The sequence below is a fragment of the Lolium perenne genome, chromosome 4 (genome assembly GCF_019359855.2).
Source record: "Lolium perenne isolate Kyuss_39 chromosome 4, Kyuss_2.0, whole genome shotgun sequence".
NCBI lineage: Eukaryota > Viridiplantae > Streptophyta > Magnoliopsida > Poales > Poaceae > Lolium > Lolium perenne.
The window spans coordinates 118,326,679-118,351,964 of NC_067247.2; the positions used below are offsets into that span (position 1 = coordinate 118,326,679).

A 25,286-nucleotide genomic window follows, 5' to 3' on the forward strand; every position below is an offset into this window, starting at 1 on the left:
TATGTATGTGTGTTTCACCATTAAGATTTATAATAACTTATCCATCGTACATGGAGTAATGTCATAATTTAAACAACTCATTGTTTTCATTTGACCAGAACAAAATAACAATTATTAAGTTCTTTATTATAAATTCTAAGGGCTAGATAGAATGCTAACGACGAACATAATAACACTTTATTTTTTTGTTCCAGACGTGCATTCCTATCATATTCCTTGTCAGTCACTTAGGCCATTGTATTCTTGTATTGTGTTGTTTTGTATGACACTTCATACCAACCAATATGGTACAAGTACCCAAGAATTTCATTGTGTGACCTAACTAGGAATATAACCATAATATGTATATCATTTATATACACCTGAGCTAGACATTCTAGTCTTTTCTTTCTTTCTGCCAATAATCTTTTGTAGTTTCTCTTTTAGCTTTCCTCATTATTCAGAAAAACATATCAACTTCAATAACTTCTCGGTTTGTTGGTCAAATACCAATAACCTTGAGGTTCTTACTTTGAAGTTGATCATCATATGACAAGTGTTCCGGATTTCACTATTAGTAACCTTGTAATATGATGAACAATTTCACTCATAATTTTATCCATTGTATTATGATGACTTTCTGAGACCATGTCTGTACATGCTAGGCTCATAAAGTTTTAACCTTGGTATTCGCATGTGCAAATCTGGCTTGCACCCGTTGTATGCACACGTAGAATCTATAACACCCGATCATCACGTGATGCTTCGATACGACGAGTCTTAGCAACGGTGCATACTAAGGATGATAACTTCATGGATATGCGAATATTGTTAGTGCCCCAATAGTTGGAGGATTGGGACGCCTTGCGTCTTCAACCTTCGTACATTCCCATAAAACTTATGAGTTTATGTAGTCTCACCAAATTATATTCTATCATCTTGTAATAAGGTCTTAGATATCACATATATCTCATACCTTGATTATTTCTGAAAACTAAATTTTCAGCTCCTTATTTTTCAAACAGATTTGAACTTCGAGTTTCACGGAGACAAGATAACTTTATGTACTAATTGAAACCATAGCTCTTTGAATCAACAATGTGAGGTTTACTAAAAGTTTGCTATAGGACTTAATCACTTCTTGATTCTTTAACAATACGGTACCAGTCCGTAAAGTTTCTTGTCAGATTTTAACAGTATTTCTATCTCAATAACAAGACTAGCGCATGGTAGAAAAACGGATGCCAATACTACAAAATTAATTCAAAATACTACTCAGACTATGTTTATGATAATTAGTTCATGTTTTAATCTAATTACTAATGAACTCCCACTTAATACAACATCCCTCATAGTTGTTAAGTGGTACACGATCCAAATCTACTACACCAAAACCGATCATCACGTGAGATGATGTAGCTTCAATGGTGAACATCAACATGTTGATCATATCATCCATATGACTCGTGTTCAACTTTTCGGTTTCTGTTGTCCCGAGGCCATGTCTGTACATGCTAGGCTCGTCAAGCAAACCCAAGTATTCCGCGTGTGCAACATGGCTTACACCCGTTGTATGTGAACGTTGAGTCTATCACATCCGATCATCATGAGATGTTTCGAAACGACGAACTGTACAACGGTGCATACGAGGGGAGAACACTTTATTATCTTGATATTAACATGAGGGATCATCTTATAATGCTACCGTCGCAATCTAAGCAAAATAAGATGCATAAAGGATTAACATCACATGCAGTTCATATGTGATATGATATGGCCCTTTTGTCTTTGCGCCTTTGATCTTCATATCCAAAGCACGGACATGATCTCCATCATCAACGGGCATGATCTCCATCATCGTCGGCGTAGCGTCAAGGTCCATGGCACCGTCTTCATGGTTGTTCACCTCATGTAGCAACTATTACAACTACTTTGAAATACTACTCAACATGAAAATTAAAGACAACCATAAGGCTCCTGCCGGTTGCCACAATACAATAAGGATCATCTCATACATATTCATCATCACATTATGGCCATATCACATCACCAAACCCTGCAAAAACAAGTTAGACGTCTCTAATTTGGTTTGCATATTTTACGTGGTTTAGGGTTTTCGAGAGAGATCTAATCTACCTACGAACATGAACCACAACGGTGATACTAGTGTTGTCAATAGAAGAGTAAATTGAATCTTCACTATAGTAGGAGAGACAGACACCCGCAAAGCCTCTTATGCAATACAAGTTGCATGTCGAACGAGGAACAAGTCTCATGAACGCGGTCATGTAAAGTTAGTCCGGGCCGCTTCATCCCACTATGCCACAAAGATGCAAAGTACTCAAACTAAAGACAACAAGAGCATCAACGCCCACAAAACCATTGTGTTCTACTCGTGCAACCATCTATGCATAGACACGGCTCTGATACCACTGTAGGATAATGTTGCATAGAAAACAAAAATTTTCCTACCGCGAACACGCAATCCAAGCCAAGATGCAATCTAGAAGACGGTAGCAACGAGGGGTTTATCGAGTCTCACCCTTGAAGAGATTCCAAAGCCTACAAGATGAGGCTCTTGTTGCTGCGGTAGACGTTCACTTGCCGCTTGCAAAAGCGCATAGAAGATCTTGATCACGATCGCTTCCGGCGCCACGAACGGGCAGCACCTCCGTACTCGGTCACACGTTCGGTTGTTGATGAAGACGACGTCCACCTCCCCGTTCCAGCGGGCAGCGGAAGTAGTAGCTCCTCTTGAATCCGACAGCACGACGGCGTGGTGTCGGTGGCGGTGGAGAACTCCGGCGGAGCTTCGCTAAGCGTGCGGGGGCTATGGAGGAGAGAGGGGGCGGCTAGGGTTTGGGAGGGGGGCGCCGGCCATCTAGTGGTGCGGCCACCTTGTGGTGCTTGGGGTGGCCGGCCCCCTCCCTTGGCCCCCTCCCTTGGCCCCTCATTATATAGGTGGAACCCCAAGTGTTGGTCTCCAAGTCTTCGAATAAGACCCGAACCCAAAACCTTCCATATGGTGGGCAAACCTACCCAAGCTAGGACTCCCACTAGAGGTGGGAGTTCCACCTCCCATATGGGGGGGTGGCCGGCCCCCTAAGGGGGAGTCCACTTGGGACTCCACCCCCACTAGGGTTGGCCGGCCATGGAGGTGGAGTCCCATGTGGACTCCACCTTCCTTGGTGGTTTCTTCCGGATTTTTCTAGAACCTTCTAGAACCTTCCATAGAACCTTCCGCGTCATTTTAATTCACATAAAATGACATCCTATATATGAATCTTATTCTCCGGACCATTCCGGAACTCCTCGTGATGTCCGGGATCTCATCCGGGACTCCGAACAAATATTCGAACTCCATTCCATATTCAAGTTCTGCCATTTCAACATCCAACTTTAAGTGTGTCACCCTACGGTTCGTGAACTATGCGGACATGGTTGAGTACTCACTCCGACCAATAACCAATAGCGGGATCTGGAGATCCATAATGGCTCCCACATATTCAACGATGACTTTAGTGATCGAATGAACCATTCACATACAATACCAATTCCCTTTGTCACGCGATATTTTACTTGTCCAAGGTTTGATCTTCGGTATCACTCTATACCTTGTTCAACCTCGTCTCCTGACAAGTACTCTTTACTCGTACCGTGGTATGTGGTCTCTTATGAACTTATTCATATGCTTGCAAGACATTAGATGACATTCCACCGAGAGGGCCCAGAGTATATCTATCCGTCATCGCACTACAAAGGAAAACATTTTTTTTGACAAATCACTTTCGTCATGTTAAGGCCAATTTTCGTCAAGGATTACTTCGCGGTGACAAAATTTGATCGTCATGGGGTTCGTCAAGGAAGCTCCGTCATAAAATATCGGGGGTGACGGTATGCATTTTTTCGTCAACGTCAAATGTTTGATGGTGACGACCTGCAAATTCGTCAACATCAAAGGTTCATTGTTGACAGACAGGTTTGTCACGAAAAATTGCAACTTTCGTCAATATCTAAATCTTGGGAAGCTTCTGATTGGTCCAAAAAAAGCATACGTGGCCTTACATGTGGGTCCATTTGGCTTCTGACAACATGGGTCCGACGGCGCTGACATGGATATCTGGTGGGACCCACAAAATATTATGACAAGCTGGACCCACAATATTCTGACCGGTGGGATCCACAAAATTCAGACAAGTGGGACCAGGTTGTTGCCGACATATGGGTCCCAATAATGCTGACTGGTGGGACCCACAAATTCTGACAAGTGGGACCAGAAATTGGTGCCACGTGGTTTCATTTAATAGTGACGTTGTGACATTTTCCGTCACCTTTTGAATTTGACAAAATTTGAGAGCATTTGAATTATTTGCGAAATTTGGGAAACAAAAAAACTGGCGAAATATCAAAAAGTAGACAATAAATATCATACTTAAATGGTGGCACAAGAAGTATATATGTCTCTCACAGACCGAAAGATTCATAAGAAAATTACAATTGGAACACAAAGAAATTAAAAGACCTATGATTAATAATGTTGTAGGACGGTGGTGCAATAGATTAGTTGCCCTGGGATTGAGACATGGATGGTGGCTGGGATGTCCTCAAGAGCAAATTAAGCACGGCATCCATTTCTGACAGCCTCTTTTCATAAGCGTAGTCTTTTCTTCTTGGGCTTTCTTCACGACTTCAAGTTCTTCCTCCTGCTTCTTCTGATCTCTTCAAATTTTTCATCTTGTCCTTGTAGTCTTGCTCGCATCTCACCGTGGTACGTTTCAGCTGCTGTATGGAGTTCTGCTCTTGATCTGCGATCTTTGTTGTAGCTCTCGGATGCGTGTAGCTGAGACAGAAGACTTCCTGGAACTTGTTGCGACGCCCAATCTTGGTAGGAATGTCTGTTGCAGGTGGTGGATGGGCTTTTCTCGCTCAGAACTAGCTGAACAATTTGCAAATCAGTCAAATCAGGTTCATCTTCATTGCGTGGCGCCGCTTTTTGCCACCATTTTATCTGCATAAAGATTACAATCATTGCATGGACAACATACAAAACTGGATTATATTATATTGTGCTAATATGAAATATTTCTTACATATGCACTTTTTGCTTCAGCACTCATAATGTTATCCTTGTTAGTGTGTGTGATTCTAAAAAATTCAATTGGAGAGGTTTCTTCTTCCTGCTGCTTAGCCTTCTGCTTGAAAAAATGTAGAATGCACATTACCATTGTACACTGTGTATGACAGAAGTATGAACTGTATTGGGAAATTCAGAACACTTACTAGATGTTCCCAGTGAGCAACATAGCTTCGAGATCCAGTGGTATGGAACTGTTTCACAGCTTCTCTGTTCTTTCCATTTATTACACACAGTCCCTATGTTCAGTACATGCATTTTATTTATCCAGATCAGAGAAATGTAAGAATTCAGTAGCTGTTATTGAAAGGAATAACGTTTATGTACCTGGTACTTCTCATCAAACCATCTTTTCACCAGTTCTTTCCAGCTTTTCTCTTCTACATGATCTGGCTTCTTGAGATATGCTTGCTCCGAGTGTGAGATTTTTAATTTTCGGCCAATACTCCTTTTTAAGCCTATATCGGAACTGCCGAATACTAACTTGCAGCATATCAGTGCACACATCTTGAGCCACCTCATCATTTTTGTCCATATTAAACTTTCCCTTCAAAATAGTGATGCATTAATCAGTAGAATATTAGATAGTTGATCATGTAGCATACTAATTAGGTTAAACCAAGATTGTACAGGACTCACCGCTACTGTACTTATAGCATGAGGAATGACATATTTGAGAGTGTCATCTTTCTTGTACTGTGTCCAGTGTGTTGCAAGCGGCATTTTTTCACGGATGTGAATACCAACCTCATTGCTCAGCTTTGCTGATCGGACATAATCCTTGGGTCTCGACACCATAGATGAATTCAATTGGCATCTTATTGCCACCATGTCTTCTTGTGTACTCATGTAGTCCATGGCCCATGGTACGTCTGCGTCCACCTCTCTTTCTCTTACTACCGCCAGATGTTGTCAGTGTCTCTGAAAGAAGATATACGAAATGATTCTCTTTTATATGAAAATATGCGGTACAGTGTTTAGTTTTTACAAATTTTCATACCTTGCCGCTCAAAGTTTACAATTTGATTGTCCTCAGGAGATGAGGTGCTGCCTCCAGATGTCATGATCTGGTTAGGTGAGGGTGCTCCTTCAGTGTTCAGACCAGCAGTGGCCGTCGGCTCATCGAGATGACCCAGCCTCGGAGTTCGGTTGTTGCCATTGATCTTGTTGCAATGTTGGATGGTGCAACTTCGGGTATGGATCGCTTCTACGTGCAACTATTGCGAAGAAGCAACTATCTGCTAGCAAAGTAGAGGCTACATTAGTAGGAAACATTTAGCATGTACGTATTTCCTATCATAGTTCGAGACATAGTTCCACAGACACTGAGCTGAAGTTTTGCCGACCGTGCGGCGATCCTCATCTCGAATGAAGATCATCATCAGCAGTAGCTATCTCTTACGGATTCGGTTCATACGAAGGGTCCTCTTCGACCTCCATCTCTTCGCGATCTGTGTCCTTTAGATTGTTACTAGTTCCTATTTGTACCCCACCATACACTAATGTACGTGCAAAACCAGAGAAATCTTTCTGAAATTTGTGGGCAGGTCCATATCTTTCAGCGAAATTTTTTCCATGCGTACTACATTTTCTTGCATTTGTTTCTCCTTGGCAAGCTCATATGCCGGCTTGACGGGGTTTTGTGTCTCCGCTGAAATAATCGGAAGAGCGGAGCGTGAACAAAACATAAGAGGGGGCCAATTCCATAGAAAACAGCAAATAATTGTCTTTGCAAAATATTGTACAGCAGCAAATGATTGAAAACATAAGAGTCTACGTGCTGATTGAAAACATAAGATATGTCTTGATAGAAGTTCAGATATGTGCTGATAGAAGTTCAGATATGTGCTGATAGAAGTTCAGATTTGTCTTGACGAAGTTGAGATATGTGCTGAAATTTGATTTTTGACTTTTGAAAGACATAGATAAACAAAAATTGTGGAAATAAATAGACTGATGAAACAAAGTACATGATTAAAAAAACTTCATTACATTGTTAAGACGTGCATTGCAGGTGCAAACCGACTAGTTACATAGAAAACAGCAAACAATTGTTCTAGATCAAACTCGCTTCCCTACGAAACGAGGAATAAAAGTCTGAAGCAATGTCGTTGTTCACCGTAGCTCGTCGAGGCTGTTTTTCGGCAACGGCTGGAATTAGTTCAGTTAAGTGTTTCGGCAAACAATTGTCTATGCAAAAGATTGTACAAGCGGCGGGATGGCAAAGATTGTATAGCACGGCATGATTGTCTCTGCAATAAAAACGATAAACCCTATACGTATGATGTCGGGATTGGATCTATCAAATATGCAAGATCTAGATATAGGTCAAACGGGCGCGGTAGACATGTAAAACCGATCTCTCGATCTAACCATCCGAAAAACACGACAACAAGCCGATCACCGACAGATTTACCTTGGCGTTTCTTCGAGCCGGGCGCCTTCTTCGGCGTGTGTGTGCGATTTTCCTTCCCCCCGACGTTTCGACGACTGCCGGCCATGGCGACCACCGGCCGGGGAGATAGATGCGAGATGGATGAACGTCCGGCGAAGACACCGGATCGGGGTGAGCACGAGAGGATGAGGTCGGGGGGGTGGGTAGTTAAGATGCTCGTAAATCATGGGGTAGAGGCACGACGTATATAAGGGAGGGCGAAATATTTGATAGGTGGGGTGCGCGGGAGGAGTGGAGGGAACAAAAAATTTGGGCGTTTTGGCAGCCGGCGTACTACAATTTGGAGGGAACAAGTTTTTGCCGCGAAAGAAAAAATATTACTATGAAAATGGAACTGTACATGTATATTTTAATTAAAAAATGACAGAAAACGAGTAAAACTCATAATAAATGCTAAATTCAATGTAAAATCATCAGTAACTAGTGGGACTGAGTAAATGTTGTGACATTCATGTGGAAAATTCAAATTTAAATTTTTCATGAGGTTTGGTGTAGTTTGATGTGTTGAAGTGATGCCTACTTTGGTATAATTGTGCGGTTCGTCCACAAATGAGCATTTGTTTTTTATGTATGTTCAAAATGACTAACATGCCATAATTGTTCTGACCTAACCTATAGTCCGAACAAAGGCATGTAGTCAACATTTTGTTGTACATTTGAAGTTGTAAATCATATGGTTTTAAATAATTTTGAAGTGCAACGTTATGATTCAATGTATTTTTCAGTGTGCTGATGTTTTGCCATTGTGAACTTATTGACAGAGTTTACATAATAGCAGTGGGCTCCATTTTTGCATGACATACTTTGTGTTTGACTTTTGAACTCTTACAGGATAGCAACCACCATCTACCCCACAGCCTCATTAAATAGCGGTTGTAGGCAGTTACTACTACTTATTGTATTTATAATGCCCCTGGTTGGTTTTGCCTTCTGCCCTCACTTGTTCATGCGGTGAAGCAAGTCTCCTTCATCTTCTTTCTCTCTCTTTTGTGCTGAAAATCTCTTTTCTCTCTGAAGATTTTCGTTTGTTTTGAGAGGTAGGAAAATATGTTTTTACATGTCACTACTTCACCTCACCTCCTTTTTCTCTGTTTGTTGAAAATCCTTTTTGTCCTCTGAATAATCTTGTTTGTTCAGATCTATGGATATATGTGTGTATGGTTTCAGATCTATGGATAGATTTCTATGAATATGCCCTACCTACCTGTATTTTGTACTAGCTTTGGTAAAATTGCTAAATATACACAGGATGAACTGTGTTGTTTGTGGTTCGATGGGCAATCATTGTCAGCAGAGGCGGGAGACTCTCAGTTCATTTCGCTGTTATCTTGGAAGCAGATTTGATGACTTTATGGTATATATCCTTTTTTAGAATGTATCTTTTTTGTTGACAGATTCTAGACTATATCCTTATTTTCTGCATTTTTGTTCTACTGTTTTTCAGACTGTGCCTTGTTTTGTGAGGAGGCAGTTCAACAACCTTGTTGGTAATATCTTTTTTGTCGTTACATCGGATGAAGTGAAGTACAAATTTCATGTTAAGAAAGGCAGTTCGAAGACACGTGTTTTTGGTACTGGATACCAAAAATTTCTTCATGACTACGACCTGAAAGTTGGTGACTGTATCATGTTTGGGTTTGATAGTGCTCCTGAACTGTTTGGGATTTTTGCAGTAGGTCCTGATGGCACTGAAAAGCATCGTGTCGATGGTAATTCTGTTTTACCTTTTACCATGTGTTGCCTATTTTTTTTAATATAACTGATGTTATATCTCCTCTTTTTTTATTCTTTTATTAATTTTAAATTTGTATGCAGAAATTCCAACTGCAGTTGTCCACACTAAAGGTGTTATGCTTACTACTGCTCAAACATTGAAGAAGGAACAACTTCTCCGTGAGCGTGGTCTTGGTCTTGGTGTTGTTTTTGTGCACACCTTGACGAATACTGATTTGAAGGGCAATGGACTGGTATAATTCTCCTTTTCTTTATGTAATCTTAGTTATCCTTTATATCCTTCCCATATATAATTTAATTTTTATTATTCAGCGTATACCGAAGGAAGTTGTTAGGTCCTTGAATATCTCTGAAAGCGGGAGGCATGTTTTTTTGTTGATGACTATGGCTACCACCCTCAGGGTGCATACTACACTACTACTGATGGAAGGATGAAGTTCGATTCCTGCTGGTCGGAGTTTACTAAGGAGTATAACTTTGAATCTGGGAATGTTGTTCTCATTCTTTTCAACCAGGGCGGCCGTGGTGGTATTGAAGTTTCAGTTGATATCCTATGATATAATCTTTATCATATGATATAATTGTTTTAGTCTACAATTTGTGTGTGCCCATTGTGTGTTTATGTCATATCGCTACCCTGGCCGCTCTTGTGTGAAGGGATTGTATAGTGGGATTATGTAGGGGGTACACTTTACGATTGACTATTTGGTCCTGCATTTTTTCTACTGCCAGTTCAATTTTCACTGATTTTAATTGTTCATTTTTTGCAAATTAATATGTACTTCCCTGGGCCTTGGGAAAAACAGAACAAGCCCACTAGGCTGGTAGTTAAACAACTGGGTATGATTGCCCAGGTTCCAAATAACAAAAGTAGAACATAGTCTTTGAAACATGACATAGTTTAACCATGAACCTACAGGGGAACAACTAAACAGAAACTAAATTTAGTGGAGAACATGAGGGCCAACAGCTGGACCGACGAGCGGGATGAGGCCAGTCCGACGTAGTCCCCGAGGAACTTGCCAAAGGCAGCGTGCTTCGCCTTGCTAGCAGGATTGTGCTTACGCTTGCTACCTTTTCCAACTCCCGTCGCGTCTTTGGATCAGACACACGAGATCGTTCGGGAAAACCCTGCCGCAGAATGGGCAATGTGGCTTTCCGTTACGACGGAAAGGGATACGCCGATCTTCGACTTCTTCGAGAACGAAGCGGCTCTTCGGTCCCGGTCCTCCTTGTCGCTGTCAACGTCCTCAGAGTCTTCCTGCGATTTTGAAAGTAAAGAAGAAGTGAGAGAAGGAAATTAACTGAAATACAATTGAAGCATTAAATATTTTTGTATGAACATTATTAAGAATTAATCATGTAGAATCAACATTTATGATCCAGATCCAACCATACATAATTACTTCACTAATATAAATAACCACCAATTTAAACTGTTGTCACAACTGGTTCATGGGTAGTCCAATCATTATTTCAGTATTATAAGTAAGCACCAATTTAAGAGAAAATGGTGATTATAAATTTCATGGATCAGGGATCAATCATTTGTTCCCTGAAGATGTACTGATTCATAAAACAATATGGATTCATGACGTCAATAAGCAGGAATTGAACAAAAATTATGGTCATAAATTACATGCAACTGATAATTCACTTGTTCCCCAAATTAAAATGATGTACACACTATGGTTTCATCGTATAAGTAAGCACCAGTTTAAAACAAATGGTGATTATAAAATCCATGTATCAGATCAATTAATACTACCTATAATATAATTCTTGTAATCATAATCACTCGGTTATTATTCATATTCGGATGAATTTAAGTTTGAAATGCATTGAGCGTTACACTAAGCAGGTATCATTCATCACACAAAAGGAATCATTACAGTTGAATCAAGATGTGCATCAAATATTACAGATCTAGTAACTACAAACCATAAATCAGATGAGCAAGAACCCCAGAATCATCAATTTGTACAAGAAGTCGCAGACAGGGCAAATCAATCTACCCTATGAGCAAACCCTATGGTGAACGGTAAGATCAAGAAAAACAGGGGATCGATCGGAATAGTAGAGTACCTCGCTGCAGTTGTCGGAGGCCTCCTCTTCGAACTCGTCGCACTCTGCGGGGCCATATAGCTCGCGGTACTGCACGGAGTGGCGGTAGAACGGGTCATTCGGATCGAAGCCCTGGTCATCTGCTTGTGCCGCGGGAGCGAGGACGTCTCCACAGGCCTCATCAGCGACGGCGACCACGGCCGGTTGGGCGGAGCCCTCCACGGTCACGGCGCGGCGAAGAGCGGCTCCAGTCCGGAAGAAGATCCCGCCTCCGCGACGTCGACTACTACTGGGACCCTCGCCGTCGCCTGCGTCGACGTTGGACGACCGCACTCGCCTCCGGCTCGTCTCCGCGAACACGCTTCATCGTCGGGATCTTCGGTGGACGGGGAGGTCGGTGTTGCGCTGGTGGAGGTGCAAGCAGGGTTTTTCGCCAGAGATTGGGGAATAGAAGTTGCGGGTGGGAGAGACGATGGGGCCGATGGATATACAGTAGGTGCTGCCGTTTGGGTTCCTCTCTCTGACGCGTGGGTGTGAAAACGTGGATTGCTGCATGTAGTCAGTCCACTTTCCCATTACTTTGACATGGGTCCCACGCATGACGGATCGGCTGGAACAGAATTTTCAAAAGATGGGTATTAAAAACTCTAAATTATTTGAAATACGAATTAGTGATCACACATAGCCTCTTCTTGAGTTTAGGGGATGAATTTTTGAAAATTTTCAAACCAAACTGCCAAGATAGCATGCTAGCGTCATTACCCACATGTTGATGCACCCTTATGCCAAATTTTTTTCTAGTTTGTTATTTTCCATGGAAAGTGTTAGCCACACATTGGCCAATACACAAGGTTTGGAAAGATTTCAACAAATTTTCAATTTTATATGAAAGTTTGAGTGTTTGGTGAAACCTAGGTTGACCTAATTGCACTAAGAGGTTGTCAAACCTTTTTCCAAGTGAAACTTCTGTTGTAGGGTAATGTGGTGACGTTAAATGCCCCAAATTCATGGTGGTTTGGTGAGTTTTTGGCGATTTCCCCCTCTTTCGTCCGAAAACTCCTCGTTCGACACATGTCCACCATGGGGACACCAAGCCACCAACTCCCAAATATCAAAACCCATAGCAACCAAGGTGTCATATCACAATGTGCACAAGGGTGCCAAATCATGCCCCAAATCCATGGTGGTTTGGTCAGTTTTTGGCGATTTCCCCCTCTTTTCGTCCGAAAACCCCTCGTTCGACACATGTACACCATGGGGACACCAAGCCACCAACTCCCAAATATCAAAACCCATAGCAACCAAGGTGTCATATCACAATGTGCACAAGGGTGCCAAATCATGCCCCAGATCCATGGTGGTTTGGTGAGTTTTTGGCGATTTCCCCTCTTTTCGTCCGAAAACCCCTCGTTCGACACATGTCCACCATGGGGACACCAAGCCACCAACTCCCAAATATCAAAACCCATAGCAACCAAGGTGTCATATCACAATGTGCACAAGGGTGCCAAATCATGCCCCAGATCCATGGTGGTTTGGTCAGTTTTTGGCGATTTCCCCCTCTTTTCGTCCGAAAACCCCTCGTTCGACACATGTCCACCATGGGGACACCAAGCCACCAACTCCCAAATATCAAAACCCATAGCAACCAAGGTTTCATATCACAATGTGCACAAGGGTGCCAAATCATGCCCCAGATCCATGGTGGTTTGGTGATTTTTGGCGATTTCCCCTCTTTTCGTCCGAAAACCCCTCGTTCGACACATGTCCACCATGGGGACACCAAGCCACCAACTCCCAAATATCAAAACCCATAGAAACCAAGGTGTCATATCACAATGTGCACAAGGGTGCCAAATCATGCCCCAGATCCATGGTGGTTTGGTCGGTTTGGCGATTTCCCCCTCTTTTCGTCCGAAAACCCCTTGTTCGACACATGTCCACCATGGGGACACCAAGCCACCAACTCCCAAATATCAAAACCCATAGCAACCAAGGTTTCATATCACAATGTGCACAAGGGTGCCAAATCATGCCCCAGATCCATGGTGGTTTGGTGAGTTTTTGGCGATTTCCCCTCTTTTCGTCCGAAAACCCCTCGTTCGACACATGTCCACCATGGGGACACCAAGCCACCAACTCCCAAATATCAAAACCCATAGCAACCAAGGTGTCATATCACAATGTGCACAAGGGTGCCAAATCATGCCCCAGATCCATGGTGGTTTGGTTTTTTTTTTGGGTTTTTCCCCTCTTTTCGTCCGAAAACCCCTCGTTCGACACATGTCCACCATGGGGACACCAAGCCACCAACTCCCAAATATCAAAACCCATAGCAACCAAGGTTTCATATCACAATGTGCACAAGGGTGCCAAATCATGCCCCAGATCCATGGTGGTTTGGTGAGTTTTTGGCGATTTCCCCTCTTTTCGTCCGAAAACCCCTCGTTCGACACATGTCCACCATGGGGACACCAAGCCACCAACTCCCAAATATCAAAACCCATAGCAACCAAGGTGTCATATCACAATGTGCACAAGGGTGCCAAATCATGCCCCAGATCCATGGTGGTTTGGTCGGTTTTGGCGATTTCCCCCTCTTTTCGTCCGAAAACCCCTCGTTCGACACATGTCCACCATGGGGACACCAAGCCACCAACTCCCAAATATCAAAACCCATAGCAACCAAGGTTTCATATCACAATGTGCACAAGGGTGCCAAATCATGCCCCAGATCCATGGTGGTTTGGTGAGTTTTTGGCGATTTCCCCTCTTTTCGTCCGAAAACCCCTCGTTCGACACATGTCCACCATGGGGACACCAAGCCACCAACTCCCAAATATCAAAACCCATAGCAACCAAGGTGTCATATCACAATGTGCACAAGGGTGCCAAATCATGCCCCAGATCCATGGTGGTTTGGTCAGTTTTTGGCGATTTCCCCCTCTTTTCGTCGAAAACCCCTCGTTCGACACATGTCCACCATGGGGACACCAAGCCACCAACTCCCAAATATCAAAACCCATAGCAACCAAGGTTTCATATCACAATGTGCACAAGGGTGCCAAATCATGCCCCAGATCCATGGTGGTTTGGTGAGTTTTTGGCGATTTCCCCTCTTTTCGTCCGAAAACCCCTCGTTCGACACATGTCCACCATGGGGACACCAAGCCACCAACTCCCAAATATCAAAACCCATAGCAACCAAGGTGTCATATCACAATGTGCACAAGGGTGCCAAATCATGCCCCAGATCCATGGTGGTTTGGTCGGTTTTTGGCGATTTCCCCCTCTTTCGTCCAAAAACCCCTCGTTCGACACATGTCCACCATGGGGACACCAAGCCACCAACTCCCAAATATCAAAACCCATAGCAACCAAGGTGTCATATCACAATGTGCACAAGGGTGCCAAATCATGCCCCAGATCCATGGTGGTTTGGTCAGTTTTTGGCGATTTCCCCTCTTTTCGTCCAAAAACCCCTCGTTCGACACATGTCCACCATGGGGACACCAAGCCACCAACTCCCAAATATCAAAACCCATAGCAACCAAGGTGTCATATCACAATGTGCACAAGGGTGCCAAATCATGCCCAGATCCATGGTGGTTTGGTGTGTTTTGGGCGCTTTCCCCCTCTTTTCGTCCGAAAACCCCTCGTTCGACACATGTCCACCATGGGGACACCATATTATGTTATTGTTCACCACTTTGAGATTTTTTCGATGAAAAATTTCAGATAAATGAGTAAAAGTCATAAAGAAAATTTGAATCACAATTTTTGGTGAAATTTACGTCTGGTATGTTTTGATTTTTGGTGATTTTTACGTACGAACATTTAGTTTACTAGCACTTTCAAGTACTAGGATGTACACAACATAAAATTGAAACCTCCCAAGACAATTGTTAACATATCATGGCAAAATATTTACAGTTTCAAAAGAACGGACTACTAGCCAAAAGCACCTCACGCAGGAGGGAGACCAAACCAAAAGATCAGGGGGTCATGCGGCGAAGAGATGATCAATCCACCATCAGCAGGACTTTGTCCACCACGATCTTGCGGTAGAGCTCGTACGAGACCCAAGCATCAATGGCTGCATAATCGATGTTCATATTTGGAAGTGGGAAGTCCCCCCACAGTCTGTGCCGATGGTGGTGGAACTTCTTCTTCATATCACCGAACCATGAATCTATGAGTCTTGCTGCCATGGTAGCCATGCCAGCCCTCGCATGACCAGTGTACTTGAAGTACTCGTCACGGAGATCGACGTAGTACTCAGAAGGAATCTCCATGTGCCATGTCCTCCACAGAACTCTCTTGTCACCACGGATGTCAACACTCGCAAACGTAGCGCCTTCTCGAAAGAAATCGCAGATTGCCGGAGACTCCCACCAGTTAGCACTGCAGTAAACAAAATAATGTACTAGTCACAGATCAGTTACAAATATGCAAGAACCTACAGAGGAGACGAAGATGAAACAAATTAATAAATCGGGAACAATGTGTAGCAGATTTAGATATGTAATGTAATGCTATTATTGAACAATGTGTAGCATATAAAGATAGGGAAAGTACTGATTTTCGCGAACAATGTCTAAAGAAAATCAAAGAGAGACAGAACGGCGGCAAGTAAAAAACCCCAATCGAAAGATTAAAAAGGGGAATAGTTCTTACGGTGCGGTGTGGCACACCGGCAGATGTCCACGCCGGCAGGGTTGACCCACGGCGATCATCGGATCGTCCTCGGCTCGATGGTTGGTGTACTCGAAGTCGAGGCCGACGAACTTGTGCTCGTCCTCCATGAGCCACTCCGTGTACATGTCGAGGACGCGGCGCACTTCCCAGGGGTCGTTGGTGTAGACCACCTCCAGGTCCTCCTCGTCGTGGATGTGGACTGCGCGCATGCTAGTCCAGTTGTACACTTGCTGCTCATCCATGTCCATGGCGACGCAGCGGCGGGAGACGAAGATAATGAGCGAGAGGAGACGACGAGAAGTGTGCAAAGTGGAAACCAGGATGCGGTGCGAATATTGAGACGGTACGGGAGGGGAAGGGGATAAATATCATCCCCATTAATTACTCCGTCCCAATATTGACACGGCAGACGAAGAGAAAAGCGACGCGGGTCTAGTCCAAGCGACGCGCGATCGACCGTGGTGTCACGTCCAAACCCAGCACCGCCCATTTGCACTCCTATTGACCTACCGAAATTTACTCCACGATATAACTTGCCATCATATCACGACCTCCTTCAGCCGCCGCCAGATCTCGCCACGTCTCTCGCCGCCAGATCTCGCCACGTCTCTCGCCGCCACAGCTCGCCACGTCTCTCGCCGGCGAGACTTGTAAGACTCGCGCTCCGCGTCGAGACCAACGATGGCGCCTACTAGTGGAGTACGTAAATAACATGTACGTCTCGCGATCGATCGTTGTTTCCGATTTGTAATCTTTCTTCATATTTTTGCAGTGTCCGGTTGCTTTGACAAGAAGGGGATGTGCGGCGGAGGAGTCGCGTTAGGTTTTTCGTCCAAACACTACAAGAGGGTTTTGAGGAGAAGACGGTACATGCACTTACAAGTTTAAAATTCATTCAGATGTTTTATTAATTCGCCGCCACATCAAAGTTTAACACGTGATCCTAGTAGTTATTGCTAGTTTAGTACTATTATTCAGATGTGTGTAATAATTGTTGGTCACCATATGTATTAACCGCTTATTTATGGTTGAGTTTTACGATAGTTGTGATAACTTTTACGTTCATACCAGTTTTACGATAGTTGTAGCTGTTAGAGATAGAGGTATCGGTAGTTCAGTCCTATACCGATAGAAGTTCAGATATGTGCTGATAGAAGTTCAGATATGTGCTGATAGAAGTTCAGATATGTCTTGATAGAAGTCCAAGATACTGAGACTCGGTGATTATCCGAGTAGACGCATATTTAACTTACTTTTGTATTAACTCTACTGAATTTAGGTCATCCCTTGCTACTATAGACCGTATTTCCTTAAGAAGTATGGTGTCCGGACCTCCCACAGGACAACTTTTGAAGCTGCACTCAAAACCAAAGATGGCCATGCATTTGTTGTTAATGTTACCAACAGAGCTGGCAGAACCTATATCAACGGAAGATTTTGGAACGAATTTGCTAGAGTGTACAATTTTAAGGTTGGCATGGAGTTAATTTTCAGAGTTAACTCATCACTCAGGATACTCTTGTAATAACTGGAACTGAACCACTAATCCATCCAGGTAATTTTCCACCTTTGCACACAATGATTGATCATATTAATTATTCCATCTTATGTCGATTATTTTAATTATGCAGCTTACTACCGGTTGTCCCGTACGAAGCGTGACATTGTTGACTCGCTTTCGGTAAATCTTGATGGAACAATGATAAATTGGAGGATGATGCATACCGTCATTCTTCAGGTGGACAACTTGGACTACCTTGTTGACTACCACAATGCTTTGGAGATTATGATCAAGGAGCACTAGTTGTCCCAATGCTGCATACTCTGAATTGGACAAACAGCGAAAATTACAACAAACACGTGGTAGCGGTAGATCATATCATTTCATTAAGTTTGCGACCTACATTACGTACAAGTGTTAACTAAACTATGTCCCTACTATTGGAACAGAAAATCCCTAGCCGTTTGGTTCCTAAAGATATGGAACAATATGGTGCAATCAGTATTGTGTGCCATCCGGTACTTTGGTGCATGCGTCCTACGCAATTTCTTGAACGATGGTCGTCTCTGCGTCGAGTGGGTGGAAGGAGTTCATGGACAAGGAAAAGCACCTTCGAGATGGGTGACAAGATGCTGTTCTTGCTTTACCTCGAAATGCGGGGGTTTACTTGTTTGCTACCCATGTGCTGAAATCGATCTGGAGTAGCTAGTCCGTGATTCATGGTGCCCGTGTGTCCAACTATGCAGCCCCTTTAGGTTTAAATTAAGTTGTAAGACTCTTTATGCGATTGTCGATTTTGCTTGTGTTAAAACAATAGTTAGTCATATCGTGCTGCTGGTTGTAATCGTGTCAAGTGTCGATTAATTAAAACCATTGTCAAAGTTATGTTACCGAATTCGTTGGCTTTCTTATATTTGTCCATATTTTTGCTTATATTAATTTGCTCTTAAACCCTTCGGATAATTCAATGACAAGTTCGAGATCGTAAACATCTAAATAAGAACATTTAAAATGTTTGGAACAAAACATATAGTTGTATGCATTACATGTTTCTATCAATCTAAATCACTATCTTCTTCTGAATTTTTTCCCTCGTCATCATGTATGTTCTCTTCCAAAATGACACTATCTTCCTGATTCTCTAGTTCATCTTCGCTCATATCCATGTCAACATTGGGACTATCTTCCTCATTCTCTAGTTCGCGGATTGTACGAGCATCATGAATACGTACAACTTCAGCGGCACGATGATCATCCTCCTCTGCTTCCACCTCTCGCTTCCTCGTCTAGGTCGACAACATCATGAAATGTATGGTCGATCGAACCTTCATCCTCCTGGTATGCGTCTTCATTCCGTACAAATGCATCATCGTTACCATCTTCTAATTCTGGAACGTCGTACACATGTCTATGGCTGAACTTCGCACCACTTTCCACGGATCACCAAACTTTGTATCCTCCAAATAGAAGCATGTTTCAGCTTGACTGGCCAATATGAATGGTGAATTCTTGAACCATAGGATAGAAGTGTTAACGCTTTTAAAAAAACCATCATCTTTAATCTTGGAACCCTTGCTCGCAAGGTCGAACCAGTCGCAACGAAACAAGTACACGGACTGTCACCGTGTTTGTTAGTCCCGTCTGCAGTTCAAGAACTTCTTGCGAACACCATAGTAGTCGGTCTCATCTGCATCACCAAAAGATCCCTTAGTCGCTACGCCCGAATTTTGAGTCTTCAGGTCTTTATCCCGACGAAGCGTGCGAAACCTCGCACCCTTTACGTTGCAACCAGCGTATACTACTACACGCCGGTCTGGCCCAAGAGCCGAGAGACTTCAAATCTTCGATGCATTGTCCAACTGTCTCACATGGTTTGCAAACCAACCTGCAAACTCTCTCTGAACCGTCTCCTCGATGTCACGCACACCCCTACCTCCCAATTCTTGTCGGAATTCACTGAAACATAGAAAAAACACATATGAAATACAGGACAATTATGTACGCAACATTGAGAAGTAGTTATTAAAGTGAAGCTAACTACTTACTTGATATAACGTTCTACATCGTCATAGTTGTTCAGCACATACCAAACCATGTTGTCAAATTCCTTGTCAAAATGTTTCAAAATGGATTTCCCAAGACCTTTAGCTCCAACTGAAAATACTTCCATCTCGTCAGGATCAGGTTTTCTCCGAATGTCTTGGTTCCTATCATCTTGGTTAAATCTTGTTTCTGTGCCATCCTTGAAAAATCTAGAGCAAAAAATCAAACACTCATCAACAATGTAGCTCTCTGCGATAGAACCTTCTGGCCTTGCTTTGTTACGGACCGTAGACTTTAGATAACCTAATCTTCTCTCAAGCTGGATACATCCAACCATAATGAACAGGACCCCTCGAAAGAGCCTCCTCAGGAAGATGAATAGCTAAGTGCACCATTACATCAAAAAAAGCTGGGGGAAGAGCTTCTCAAGTTTGCATAGGATCACAACAATTTCAACCTTCAATCGATTCAGCACATCAACTTTCAGGGTTTTGGCACACAGCTCCCTAAAAAATCTTCCTAGCTCGCAATAGCCACATACATTTCCTTAGATGCAATTCCCTTGAGCCCAGCCGGCAACACTCGCTGCTGAAGTATGTGGCAATCATGCGTCTTCATACCGGTAACCTTACAACCATCAATATTCACACATCTTCCCCAGGTTGCGCAATAACCATCTGGGAACCTAGTGTTTGCCAAATACCTACACCAATGTCTCTTCTGTTCCTTCGAAAGCGTCCATGGTGCGGGGGCTTCGCATAAGTTCTTCTGCATCATCATCATCCTTCACAATTTTCTTCAACCAATACTTCTTCCACATTTTGAATTTCTTCAAATCAATTCTAGCACTAACAGTGTCCTTATTCCTGCCCTCAAGTTCAAGTAGTGTACCAACAATATTGTCACATATGTTCTTCTCAATATGCATCACATCTAAGTTGTGAGCTATCTTAAGTTCTGGCCAGTACGGTAGATGATGTAAGCTGACTTTCAGGTGCCATGTTGGTTCACCGGGTACAGCTTGCACGCTTCCGCTTTCTACATATTGGATTTTTCCCATGTTCAAAATCCTTAACCATTTCTACCTTCGCAGCTACCTCTTGGGGTGTGTCCTTCCTTGGTGGAACGCTAGTCGCAGCTGTACCATTGAACAGTCTGCTTTGCCTGTATGGGTGATTTTTATCAAGAAATCACCGATGCCCAATATATCCAATTTTGTTTTTCAAAGGTTCAGCGCAAGGATTCTCATCGCAATGCACACACGCATGAAATCCTCTTGTGCTTCGGCCTGACATAGTGGCATATCCAGGATAATCATGAATAGACCAAAGAAACGCAGCATGCAATGGGAAATATTCCTCTGTGCATGCATCAAATGTCTCCACACCACTCCATAGCTGCATCATATCTTTTATCAGTGGCTGCATAAATACATGAAAATCTTTCCCTGGGGAATACTTTCCGGGGATTAGCAATGCCATCATGTAATTCGATTGATCCATGCACATCCATGGTGGGAAGTTGGAAGGAATCACAAAAACAGGCCACATCTTTGTAAGGATTACTCATACTTCCAAAAGGGTAAAGCCGTCTGTGGCAAAACCTAGTCTTATGTTACGAGGATCTTTAGCAAACCAATCAAACTTGCCATCAAAGTGCTTCCATGCCTCACCATCAGCAGGGTGCCTCAGTACATTGGGCTCAACAACCCTCTTCTCTTTGTGCCATCTAGTATGTGTCGACATTTCCTTTTTAACAAATAGTCTCTGCAACCTTTTAATTATAGGAAAGTACCTTAACACCTTGTGAGGGATTTTCTTTTTTCCAGTAGGGTCTCTATATCTTGATAATCCACAAACATGGCAGTTCGTATCGTCCTTGTGATCTCCCCAAAATAAAGAACAATCAAACTTGCATGCATGAATTGTCTCATAACCAAGCCCAACATCAGAAAGAACACTCTTAGCATCAGCATATGATTTGGGAAAGTCCACATCTGGCAAAGCTGTACGTAAAAGCTGAAGTAAGAGATCAAATCCTCTGTTTGTTATCCGGCTGTATGATTTGACATGAAGGAGCTTAATGATGAACGACAACCTAGTGAAAGAGGTGCATCCCTCATAAAGTTCTTTTTTCGCTGACTCAATTAGATTAGCATACAGATTTGGCAGGTCAGGACCTTTATTTCCAGACTTCTGCAGTTCATAGATCATACTAGACGAATCATCAACATAACAATCACCATTGTCTTCCTCTTCATCGTTGTCACTATCATACGCACCATCATCGTTTCTATCCCGCCCTTCGTCATCACTAAAATCTTCCCCATGTCTAGTCCATCTTGTATACGTCATGGACATACCTGAACAATTGCAGTGATCCTCGACTGTTTTTATATCCTGACGTATCAGATTTAGGCAGTCCTTGCAAGGGCACAAGATTGGTTCATCTGTATTGTCCAAGTGTTCTCGCGCAAACTTGATGAAATCCCTAACACCTGCCATGTACTTTGTTGTGAACTTCTTGGTGCCATCAGTTATCCAACTTCGATCCATTGCCTACAATTCAGTTAAGAACATGCCAACGTTCTTCAGAACAGATCTTGACAACTGATTAAAAAATCTAGACCTAACGAACAATCAGGAGAACTCACCGATGATGCGTCTCGCCGCCACCACAATGGAGCCTTCACGGAATTCTTCTCACCTCGACGAGAACCCTAGTCGATTCGACTGTTAGCAAGAGCACCTATATAGGCCGTGTCTGCTAGCGGCGCGACTTAAACGAGGCACCCTCGACCGACATAAATATTAATAAGGGAATTATTATGTCGTAACATCTAGATCACACCATTGAAATAAATATGTAGAATAGACTACTTACGGATCCAGATCAAAATTCCATATCTACCTTAGCGGTAAGACTCCGCGTCGGTCACGCCGAAGCCCTTGTTCGATTCTTCCAAACCACAATTTTTACTTAATTAAATATGTTCCTGACAAGTGGGTCACGCATGATATATAAAACTAATAACATTTAATAAAGTAACTTAGTATTATTTCGTCACCTCGATCTTTGATTTCGTCACCTATTAACAGACACGATGGAAGCCCTTCCCGCTTGGGTAATGGGTGACGATTTTTTCTTGACGAGAAATCATACCGTCAAGCATTACCTTAAATGCTTGACGAAAGATGAATTCGTCACCTATAAGGACACATCCATGACGGTATGCATTTTTGTCACCAGGGTTTTCGTCAACAAATCCCCCATCTCTTGTAGTGTCGGGATGGACAAATCCCACTGTTGATCCATATGCCTCAACTCATACTTTCCGGATACTTAATCCCACCTTTATAACCACCCATTTACGCAGTGGCGTTTGATGTAATCAAAGTACCTTTCCGGTATAAGTGATTTACATGATCTCATGGTCATAAGGACTAGGTAACTATGTATCGAAAGCTTATAGCAAATAACTTAATGACGAGATCTTATGCTACGCTTAATTGGGTGTGTCCATTACATCATTCATATAATGATATAACCTTGTTATTAATAACATCCAATGTTCATGATTATGAAACTAATCATCCATTAATCAACAAGCTAGTTTAAGAGGCATACTAGGGACTTCTTGTTGTCTACATATCACACATGTACTAATGTTTCGGTTAATACAATTATAGCATGATATATAAACATTTATCATAAACATAAAGATATAAATAATAACCACTTTATTATTGCCTCTAGGGCATATCTCCTTCAGGGTGCCCCCCTTACAGGCCGCGCCGGCCTAGTGTGTGGGGGCCCTGGGCCTCCCCCAGGCCTGCCCTTCTGGCTCCGTGATTCTTCTGGAAAAATAAGCCGTTCGACATAAATTCCGAGGATTTTCCTGAAAGTTGAATTTCTGCACAAAAACGAGACACCAGAGCAATTCTGCTGAAAACAGCGTTAGTCCGTGTTAGTTGTATCCAAAATACACAAATTAGAAGCAAAACAATAGCAAAAGTGTTCGGGAAAGTAGATATGTTTTGGACGTATCAACTCCCCCCAAGCTTAGCTTATTGCTTGTCCTCAAGCAATTCAGTTAACAACTGAGTGCGATAAAAGAACTTTCATGAACACATTTGTTCATATGATGTAAATATTCTCATGATATGGCAAGTACTTAAGCAATTCATAATAAGATACATGCAAATAAAATCATCTAATAGCTATGTCAATCATGGAAAAGGTACCAACAAATTAACAATAAGCATCATGAATCATGTCTATCAGCAGGATTGCAATGTTCATAAAAGGATATGATAAAGTGGTATCTCGCTTGCCCGTATTTGTACAGCAAAACATAAATGCTCGGGCACCTTTGAAGTTCATGGAAAGAATGGAAATAGAGATTATCAAAGATAAAAGCATCAAAGTTATACCACAATTAATCACATTTTGGGACAAGCATATTATACTAAGAATGACAGTTGTGCTCTCAAGAAAATGCTCAAAGAAAGGATGGAGACTCAATGTAAAAGTAAAAGATTGACCCTTCACAGAGGGAAGCAGGGATTAACATGTGCTAGAGCTTTTTATTTTTCTAAAGACAGAAGTAAAATGGTTTTGAGAGGTGTTTGTTGTTGTCAACGACTGATAATGGGTACTCTAACTACCTCATCAACCAGACTTTCAAGAGCGGCTCCCATGAAGGACGTTATCTTTACCAGCAAGGTAGATCATCCCTCTTCTCTTTTGTTTACACATGTATTTTAGTTTCATTATGGATGACACTCCCCCCAACCTTTGCTTACACAAGCCATGGCTAACCGAATCCTCGGGTGCCTTCCAACATTCTCATACCATGGAGGAGTGTCTATTTGCAAATTAAGTTGCTTACTGATAAATCAGGGCAAAGCATGTGAAGAGAATTATTGATGAAAGTTAATTAATTGGGGCTGGGAACCCCGTTGCCAGCTCTTTTTGCAAAATTATTGGATAAGCGGATGTGCCACTAGTCCATTATGAAAGTCTGTCAGGAGTAAATGACAAGATTGAAAGATAAACACCACATACTTCCTCATGAGCTATAAAACATTAACACAAATTGAGAAGCATTTTGAAGGTTTTAAAGGTAGCACATGAGAATTTACTTGGAATGGTTTGCAATGCCATGCATAGGTATTTATGGTGGACACTCTGGAATAACTTGGTTTTCAGGGGTTTGGAAGCACGAGCAGCGTTCCCGCTCAGTACAAGTGAAGGCTAGCAATAGACTGGGAAGCGACAATCAAGAGAGCAGTAACTGTCATAATCATGCTTGCGACAAAATAAATTAACGGAGGCATAAAAGTGATACAATAACTCTGAGGTAAAGTAAATCATCGAGGCTTAATTGACTTTTGTTCAGTCATATGCATGCGTGAGCATGTGCCAAGTTGATTCAAGTGAATTATTCAGAGGAGGATACCACAATGTCATATCTATCTATGAATAAAGCAATGCAAGCAAATATTTATGACATGCTACTCATATTAATAAATTGGAGCTAATCATGAGAGATCATGAACTACTAGACTCTCTTAAATGACATATACCTCGCATGAACCAACTAAGCATGCTCACATGGATGAGTATATGTACAAAAATGAAAACAAATAGAGTTCATACCAGCCTCTCACCACAGT

The 25,286-nt window shown here is 42.4% G+C and overlaps 1 protein-coding gene across 1 annotated transcript; it reads left to right on the forward strand.

Moving 5' to 3' along the window:
- The first annotated feature begins 8,507 nt into the window (after positions 1–8,507).
- LOC139839087 (uncharacterized) lies at positions 8,508–9,541 on the forward strand. The gene is made up of 3 exons (XM_071829134.1): positions 8,508–8,922; positions 9,013–9,277; positions 9,384–9,541. The coding sequence occupies exons 1-3, from the start codon at positions 8,818–8,820 to the stop codon at positions 9,539–9,541; spliced, it is 528 nt and encodes a 175-aa protein (XP_071685235.1). The 5' UTR covers positions 8,508–8,817.
- The last annotated feature ends 15,745 nt before the right edge of the window (positions 9,542–25,286 follow it).

What these genes read in the sequence shown, in the direction of transcription:
- LOC139839087 (XM_071829134.1), top strand. Translation starts at nt 8,818, where the DNA reads ATGAACTGTGTTGTTTGTGGTTCGATGGGCAATCATTGTCAGCAGAGG. An exon ending in GCAGATTTGATGACTTTATG is followed by an intron (nt 8,923 to 9,012) that starts GTATATATCCTT and finishes ACTGTTTTTCAG; the next exon opens with ACTGTGCCTTGTTTTGTGAG. An exon ending in TGAAAAGCATCGTGTCGATG is followed by an intron (nt 9,278 to 9,383) that starts GTAATTCTGTTT and finishes ATTTGTATGCAG; the next exon opens with AAATTCCAACTGCAGTTGTC.